Below are 9,662 nucleotides of genomic sequence, written 5' to 3' on the forward strand. Positions count from 1 at the left end.
ACGCTCGTGGCTACTTCTTCAAATCATGCTGAGATGATCGCACTCCATGAAGCAAGTAGAGAATGTGTATGGCTAAAATCAATAAGTCGACACATCTGTTCAAGCAGTGGGATTTACAAAAATATGGAGCCAACCATTCTATATGAAGATAATGCGGCATGTGTTGCTCAAACGAAGGAAGGATATATCAAAAGTGATAGAACAAAACATATACATCCGAAGTTCTTCACATATACTCAAGAGCTCGAGAAGAAGAAAGAGATTGAAGTAAGATATGTTCGATCATGCGACAATGCAGCCGATCTCTTCACAAAATCACTTCCTCCCTTAGTATTCAAGAAACATGTCCATAACATTGGAATGTGTCATCAGAAGAATCTATGATTGTTCATTCGAGGGGGAGCTTACGTAGCTGTACTCTTTTTGCCTTACCATGGTTTTTCCCATTAGGTTTTCCATGACTAGGTTTTTAACGAGGCACTATGTAATACAAGATGGATGATCAAGGGGGAGTGTTATAAGATAAACATTGAAATGATCATCCACTCCTTTACCAACTCAAGCACTATGATCATCTACTCATCAAACACTATGATCACCCACTCATTTACCAAATTAAACACCATCTTTGTTATTTTATATATTGTTGTTCACTATAAATACCATCGCTCATCTCACTCATTTGTACACCAAATACAAGAACAAGAGTTTATAATCAAAGAATCATTACATCTCTTCTCTCTTCTCCCTCTTCATAGTAAATATTCTCTCTTGCATATTTATCGTATATCTTCTTTCTGCGGAGAAATTCTTTCGCCCTTATTTTTCTTGACACTATAGAATCATAAGTTATTTTACAACCGTCAGTATATTTTTGTCAAAAGTCAGTTGGTTACTTAGTTATACCATTTATTAGCACGTTTTAACAAAAAGTATAATTATGATATCAGTTAGTATAATTATTGCTTTTTGATAGATGCAAGGTGGATAGACTCTTTTCAGAGAGCAAGCGTTGTTGACTGATGCATCCGACTTAACTCTGAAGCGGAAGTTATAGTTCTTCTAATGGTTGTGCAACGACAAAAAGTTGCTGGTTATGCAAATATAACACCAAGTGTTGTTGTATCTGCAATTCAAGGATAAGCATTTTTTTTTGGTATAGAAACCCCAAACCTCCAATCCTAGTATATCTATGTAAAATACATCTTTAGATTTAACATTTATATAACGTACGTTCTTATGTGTTCACGCAAAGCGTCGTATGATGTGATGCAACATATTGTATACTTCGTTTTTCAGTTATAAAATGTAACTAGATTTTGATCTGCGCGTCCGCGCGGATCTATTTTTTTAAAAATATGATGCTATTTGTTTTTTATGTTATTATTTAGGATTGAGAAAAAAACTCGAATTCGAAAAATCGAACCGATCTCAATCCGAATAAGTAGTACCAAATCCGAACCGAAATTGATTAAATATCCAAATTATTCAAAATTTTGGTATTTGAAGAACTGAAACCTAATCTGATCCGAACATAAGTATTTTGGGTATCAAAAATAGATTTATATACTTATATATATTAATTATTTGTAGATTTAATATATATAAAAACATCCAGAATATATATGATACTTTTAAGTTCGTTTAAATACTTGAAAATATATACAAATAATCAAACGTAAATATCTAAAATAGTTAAAATATACTCAAAACTCCAAAAATACTTAAATAATTATTAATTTTCTATCCAAATATTTAAACCAAGCCAATTTAAATTGGTTATCCAAATCCGAACCGAATCCTTAAAAATCTGAACCGAACACGAAATCCCAAACAAACCCGAAAATGAACCCGAACGCCAACCCCTAATCACTATTATATATCCTATATGTGTCATCATAGGTTACAAAAATATGTGTTATCATATTATTAATCGTATTTTATACGTACCATCAAATAAATTTTCTTATAATTAATAATATTTTATACGTACAATCATATAAATAATCACATATATTATATTTTTAAATGTCAATGTGGAATATACAAACTGTAATTTAAGTTGGTGTTTGAAATTGGGCTTTGTATTGTATTTTTCTTATATATATTGAAAACATTTTTATAATGGTTATTGAAAAATATGTTAGTAAACATTTTTATAATGACATAAAAAATTTTAAATTATTATTTTGATTTGAAATTGATTTATATCAAATAATATAAATCCATTACTTTTAAATATAATGTAATGGACTTTTAATTTTTTTTAATATCATAAGCCCATTATTTTTTTTCCTAACTTACTGTTATCCATGTTTCCAAACAACACTATTTCTTTTAACTGATATCTATGTTGCCAAACAAAAACTTAACAAAAGGTTAAAGTACTTCTACTTTAATAAGATAGATAATATATGGATGACAATGTATAGCTTGTTTCTACCATAAAAATTATTTTCAAAATAACAAAATTAGACCTTTGTAGCAACAAATAACTCTGTATGTAAAAGATATACTAGGTGTTTTCCTGCACCATGTGCAGTAAGGAATTTTTTTAAATCTAACATATATTTAAAAATAAATTTTATTAAATATTATAGATTTTACTATTTTCTTACTAATATTTAATATAGATTTGATATATATTAAATCAATTTGTATAAAACTATTAAAAATGATATAAAATGGTATAATTATCAAAATTTTAGCCTAAATAATATTTATAAAATTTGTAGATATATAAGAAACTAATTTTCTTACGATTAGATATTTAAATTTTTAAAAAAAATTGTAGAAATTTTTGAAAGTTTTAGTAATACAAATTGTATAATTATACAAAAATAATAATATTTCGAAATTTGAAATGTTATATATGAATACATATTTATTGTATAGATGATGTATGAGCTATTGCCATATTTAAAAAAGTTTACCAAAAATAAATATCAATATTAAATGTAATATATTAATTATTATCATATTCTAATAAATTTACCAAAAATATAAATCAACATTAAATGAAATTATCCATACCATATTTTTCCGGAAGCCATGTCATCAATTTCAGTAGTAATGTCATATTTGTTTTGTGAAATTGATTGTAAAGGGACATGTGGCAAAATCACTTCTCAAATATAGTATAAGGGATTTAGCCTAAATAATAGTTATAAAATTTGTAGATATATAAGAAACTAATTTTCTTACGATTTGATATTTAAATTTTTAAAAAAAATTGTAGAAATTTTTGAAAGTTTTAGTAATACAAATTGTATAATTATACAAAAATAATAATATTTTGAAATTTGAAATGTTATATATGAATACATATTTATTTTATAGATGATGTATGAGCTATTGCCATATTTAAAAAAAGTTTACCAAAAATAAATATCAATATTAAATGTAATATATGAATTATTACTATATTCTAATAAATTTATCAAAAATATAAATCAACATTAAATGAAATTATTCATGTCATATTTTTCCGGAAGCCATGTCATATTTGTTTTGTGAAATTGATTGTAAAGATGATTTGCGACAAAATCACTTTTCAAATATAGTCTAGGGAGTGAGAGAGATGAGAGATGAGAGATGAGAGATGAGAGATGAGAGATGAGAGAGAAGAGAAAGTAATCTGTTCTGTTACGAACTCAGCAACGGCATTCATTCCAAACTCTTATCCAATATGCCAATTCTCTTTACATGTTTATATTCGTCCCTTTGAAAGAATCTCAATTTGTTCTTTGTTGTATTGTCATAGCTTGCAAGAGATTGACTGATCATATGGAACAGAAAAGTTGTTTTTGATTCTATTGAAATCCGAAAAGTGGAGACAGAAGAATTTTGATAATCAATGTTGATGATATAACGATTTCAGGTTAACAAGAATAGCTTTTATCAGGTTAGTTTCCTCATCTGTAAACTGTAACTAAAATGTGTCAAAAGGGATTTTGACTTCATTCCAAGGAAGAAGTGAATGATGCTTTAGGGTTTATCATTCTCCTTCGATTTGCAAAAACGTAATACGCAAGGCACTTACAACATTATTACACTTTCTGGCATTTTGTATCGCATCCTACACTAAAGAATGCTTCTTTATATAGTTTCGCAAACAATTATCGAAGCTCTTTAGTTTATGGTCTGTGATTTTACACGAGTCTCTGGTCATAAAACCAAAATCTTTAGGAAGATTATGCTGCTTTTAATCTGAGCTCTTTTCAATAGCTTCCTTGGCAGCAGCTTCTCCTTCGAGCTTCTTCTGCCAATACTGATCTAGTGGTGGCCCGAAAATCGCTTTACCTGAAACGACACCAATCCTGCAGAATAACCAAAGAACGACAAAACCTATTCAGATCGCTAATTACTGATCCCGAATGTCCGATCCTCAAAAAATCATCTCGAATTCCACATTTACAATGTTCAGATCCATTCTTACAAAACCTAAGGGCTTTCGAGGAACTATGATACGCAATCTAACTTATCACTCAATTAATAAACTTTTATCACCAGATCTTCCGAAATAATCGTAATCTAAAGGAAGAACGCGAAGAACCATATAAAGCAAGATTTAGATTTCGCCGAGGAGACGAGTGAGGATGAAAAGAGCACTTACACAACAGCTCCAACGACCATCGGAAGAGACAAGAACCTGTTCCTCCGAAACATTCTTTCAGATCCAAATCAATCGCCGCCGCTCGATCCGGTCGCTGTCTTAAAAAGCCATCACAGTTTATTATCACGTCCTAACTTCTAAATGGGCTTGACCCAATCTTAGATAATCTAACATGTCGGCCCATTTAAAAAGCCTTTTGTATGCTTTAATATTGGTTGTCAACTCAACGCCTTACACACGAGGGAAAGAGAAAAAGACAAAGGCAAAAGGGACCACAGATACATATGTCACCGACCCTTCTTTCTTCTCCATTTCTTTTTCTTTTTTGATTTTGAAACCTCGTGGTCTGATTTTGACCCTTTCGAAAATCTCCATGGCAATATTTTTCTAATTTTGTTTCTTTCAAACTCATAAGGGAATCCAACGAAAATAATTTTATCGTTTTAGATGCTGACAAAAATGATTTTAGATGTGGCAAAAAAACATTTTATATCACTTAAGAAAGCCGTATATCTTCAATAACATTATGTGTTGAAAAATCTGTTCTCCCAGTAAGCATTTATTAACATATAACCAGTTTTTGAAGAATTTATAACAAAAAAAATTTTCAGGAAAAAAAAGAGAATTTGCTAAAACATGTGTATGTTCGTCGACCTAAGCTGTTAATCTGTTACTGATAAGTTTGTGGTTATGTTTTTAACATCCACACAATTAATGTTCATTGACCTAGCTAACCTGTTATTCGATAAGTTTGTGGTTGTGTTTTTAACATCCACACAATGATCTGAAAGTATGTATGTCTACACATACTTAGATGGAGATGTGTCATCATATTGATAGGTGTATGCTTTTATTATCTTTAATGCGTTTGCGAGATATGGAAATAAAAACTGGTGATATATGAAAAGTAGGGAATTAATTTCCACAAGAAAGTCAGCTGCTTTCATTTAAGACAACATAAGGGAAGTAATGACGGAATGAGAGCTTGTGTGGTTGCAGACTCTAAATAAATATCAGAACTTATTATTATTGAAGATGAGAACATATTCACATAATACTTGTAATTAAGTTTCGCGTTAATAATCAAAACCCATAGTATATATTCATATTTTAAGTAGCAGCGATGATTACAAATGTGATGTAGTTTGACTAATTAATAATAAAGAAATTACAAGGACACAATATATCGTTTACCAAACTGTTCAAACGATTATAAAGTAATTAGTCGTTTAAGGATGATTGTGGTTTTGGGTATAGATGTAATCAGTGTGAGCAACTAAAGTTCTTCGTATCAAGACACACTCTTCTTCGCCAACACCTTCACAGTTTTCCTCTCCTTGTTCTAGTTTCTGCGCATAACAAAAATATATACGCACGTGAGTATATTGTATCTCGACCATAATTATTAAGAGGTGTACAACATAAATGATTTGTATACAAAAAGAACAGTGAGGGTATTGTTGAGAGACCTCGACGGAGATTTCTTCTGGATAAACGGAGGTTGAAATAGGCCGGGCTGATGCGTATGTTAGCGTGGAGAAGAGGAGGAGGGCGACGATGATGAAGAAAGTTGTGAACTTCGCCATATTTTTATGGTATCTGACTAAGTATTGAGTATTTTTTTTTGTTTTTGAACACACTAAGTATGGAGTATATATCGGGTTAAAGTGAGGAGGAAGATATGTGAGACTTAACAAGTTTTATAGTTGAAGCGTATTTATAGAGAAAACCTGCGATGAGATACTAGTTCAGCAGAAACGTGAGCCATATAATCTTGAGTTTGCGTCATGAAACCATTACCATACCAAACACGCACATGCATATTTATTACTCTCTCCGTTTCATATTAAATGTCGTTTTAGAGAATTTTTTTCGTTACAAAATAAGTGTCATTTTCGATTTTCAATACAAAATTTATAAATTTTATGCAAAATGTACAAAATTAATTGTTTCTTTAATCCGTGTGCCGAAACCTAAAACGACACTTATAATGAAACAGATGGAGTATATGCTTAATTTGAGCTATCTTTATTTTTTTGTATTTTAAATCATTCTTCTTTTAAATTATTGCAATTTACTCCATAAATTTCTAATTGTATACTATCTAATCTTTTCTCGCACTTATTGGTCCGAAATAAATAAAATAATATAAATATAGTTTTAATTTTTAATTTATTCATAACTAAAAATAGCATAAACTTTCACCATTTTATTATTTTTACTAATTTTTCTTATTTTATTTACAAATTATATATTTATTTCACTATTAATATCATAAGATAATCAAACCAAGAATAAGAAATTAGAGCACCAACGCAAATAACCAAGAAAACAGGCCAGATGGAGAATAATAATCGAAAGTCCAAAGCCACCAAGAAGCAGAAATATATATGCTTAAAGCACCGAAATCACAACCAGTATTTAAAAGGTAAGAAACATCTCATAAACTAAACACGAACATACAATACGATCATGCAAGTGAAAAAAAACACAAAGCTCTGGATAGAAAGGACCAAAGCTCCAAGAGATTAACTCCGCACACCTATACCAAAGGAAATATGGAAAGAAAAGAAACAACTTGAGGGAGGGAGAATGGAAGACAACCACCAAAAAATCAGAAACTAAACTTGAGACCAAAAATAACCTTTCAAACCCACATAGCATACACGAACGAAAACATTATCTAACCCTCGAGTGGCAAACAGGGTGAAAGGGAGAGCCACCAGAGATGCGATGAAAGCTGCAAAGAGATGCGAGAATAGAGAGGGAAAGAGAAACGAAACGAAATCAGCAAACTATGGAGCCGGCCTCGAACTATGAAAGAGAGCATAGAAGTCAGAACACCAAAAACTAGATCTTGAAAACCAAGACGAGCAAAGACTATTGACGGTATGCCAACGGCGAGGAATAAAACATCAAAGACGACTAAACTCTTACCCAACCAAGGAGATGCAGTTCCTAACATCAGCTGAAATCTAAAGAAAAAGATGAGCAATCAATATTGACTGGAACAACCTACAATACCGTGAGAATCAACCGAACAACTGAAAACTCAGAAATCTGATCTACAACAAATACCATATAATCTCACATGTGAAGAATCCAAAGAAAAACAAGAGAAAGAAGTGAGTCTTTTTGCGGTGATGGTAAGAAGCACCGCACACCAGAAAGATAACGAACTACATAGACGGTGACGGCTCAAGGTCAAAATATGGGGAGAGGACAAAAAAAATCTTAAAAGTTATAATTTTCAAAAATATGAAAAATATAATACAATTTTGACGTTGAAACCGTTAATCTTAGAATTAATCAACAAATGCGTAGATGCGAGGTTATTGAAATTCAATATTCTTTTACGTTAGAAGTTCACTTCATTATTAACAAGTAATATACACACAACAACACATTATTAAAAAAAAAACACAAAATATATTAATCTATCACATACTACTACATAACACATTAAAAACACCAAATAATGTTTTTAACAAATAAAAATGACAACATAATTACATTATCTAAAAAATCATGCTTTTATCAATAATAAAAAATATTCCACACACTCCGAGTACATATATAATGTTGACAAGAATAAACAAAAAATATAATTAACGATTGTTTTGGGTTGGTTAATCAGGCAGATTCTAGTGAAATTTATCAACGTGGAGTCAACTATATCTTAAATATTTTACCGAGGAAAGTTGGTGGCGGATGTATGATGTATCTGTATACTCAGAGATTAACCTTATGATTCGCATGTGAAGTTAACTGCAGTGTCACTAATGAGTGTTGTAGTTACTTTGTCTTCTTTTTTTTTGTATCCCTTTTCTTGTTGAAATTAATGAATAACTGTTTATTACTTCCAACTGTGTTTGGTTATATTTGTATATATTCTTTACCATCTTTTGTTGTATTTAAGTAATTATTGTACATATAGTATATATGAGGTGGTGATAGAATCACTATACAAATTCTAATGCGAACAAGTTGAATGGAGATAGTACTGTGCTATGTTTGACGTTTTCATCCATGTTTTTATTGTCGGTCATCCACGTTTTCACACATATGTACATTTTTGCTGCAGATTTGATGTAATATTTCATCAGATACAGTTGCATGTATTATAAAATCATGTTCACTTTTTAACGTGGTTGATATAATAATAAAGAAGGATCAATAGCAATGAAAACAAAACAAAAAGTCAGGTCAATAATAGAGGGAAAAGGGGCTCCGCAAGATTCGTTTCAAACATGAAAACAATTTGTATATTAGCGTTATTTTCAACTGTTTTCATTTGGTTATTCTTGTTTATTCTTTCGTAGTGTGGATCTTATAAATCAAGATCAGCCATCCGTGAACTTCAGGCCTTCACTCACTTGGGCCTGTACTTTTATCATATGAATTGCATGTTTGGTCCATTTCAAAAACACCTTGCGTTTGTTTGTTTCCTGGTCTTGTTATTCTCTCCCTATAATATAACGAACCTCTTGGAAAGGTTAGAAGTATATTTTAAATAAAGTACTAGATCCTGATCCGCACCGCACGCCAGCGCGGATATGAATTTTTAGTTTTTAATTATTTATTTTATTAAATGATGTATTTGTAAAATTCATTCATATTATATCCATTAAGTAAATATTTTTCTTTTTGCATCTTAAACTATCTATTTTTTTACGAATGTGTGATATCATATAAAAAATATAAAAAATGAATATACATAGTTAATTAGATAATTGTAAAAACATAAATTTTTCTTTCGTTTGCGATATCATATAAATAATGATCCGCCCAGTTAACAAAAATCATGATTTTTTTTAGGTGTAATTTTTTTTATTTTGACAATTTCTTTAAAACTATATTAAATTTTACATATTTTAATTATAATATTTTTAATATCTCTACCTTTTTATTTAAAATGCAACTCAATATTTTTTTAACAATTATAACAAAATATTTAAAAAATATTTTTAGAATTTGTTTGAGAAATATAAAAATTACATTTTAAATTAAAATTATCCTAAAATATGATAAGTTTTGATGTAAACGA

The 9,662-nt window shown here is 30.0% G+C and overlaps 1 protein-coding gene and 1 long non-coding RNA gene across 2 annotated transcripts; both read right to left on the minus strand.

Moving 5' to 3' along the window:
* Positions 1 to 3,969: 3,969 nt before the first annotated feature.
* Positions 3,970 to 4,828, minus strand: LOC106332127. The gene is made up of 2 exons (XR_001267999.1): positions 4,616 to 4,828; positions 3,970 to 4,319 (listed from the first exon to the last, which is right to left on the minus strand). It is a non-coding gene; the product is annotated as an uncharacterized LOC106332127 (long non-coding RNA).
* Positions 4,829 to 5,691: 863 nt separating this feature from the next.
* LOC106332086 (phytosulfokines 5) lies at positions 5,692 to 6,337 on the minus strand. The gene is made up of 2 exons (XM_013770558.1): positions 6,085 to 6,337; positions 5,692 to 5,964 (listed from the first exon to the last, which is right to left on the minus strand). Exons 1-2 carry the CDS (start codon positions 6,199 to 6,201, stop codon positions 5,845 to 5,847), a joined length of 237 nt encoding a protein of 78 aa, XP_013626012.1. The 5' UTR covers positions 6,202 to 6,337; the 3' UTR covers positions 5,692 to 5,844.
* Between the last annotated feature and the right edge of the window lie 3,325 nt (positions 6,338 to 9,662).

This window comes from Brassica oleracea, chromosome C3 (genome assembly GCF_000695525.1).
Source record: "Brassica oleracea var. oleracea cultivar TO1000 chromosome C3, BOL, whole genome shotgun sequence".
NCBI classification, from domain to species: domain Eukaryota; kingdom Viridiplantae; phylum Streptophyta; class Magnoliopsida; order Brassicales; family Brassicaceae; genus Brassica; species Brassica oleracea.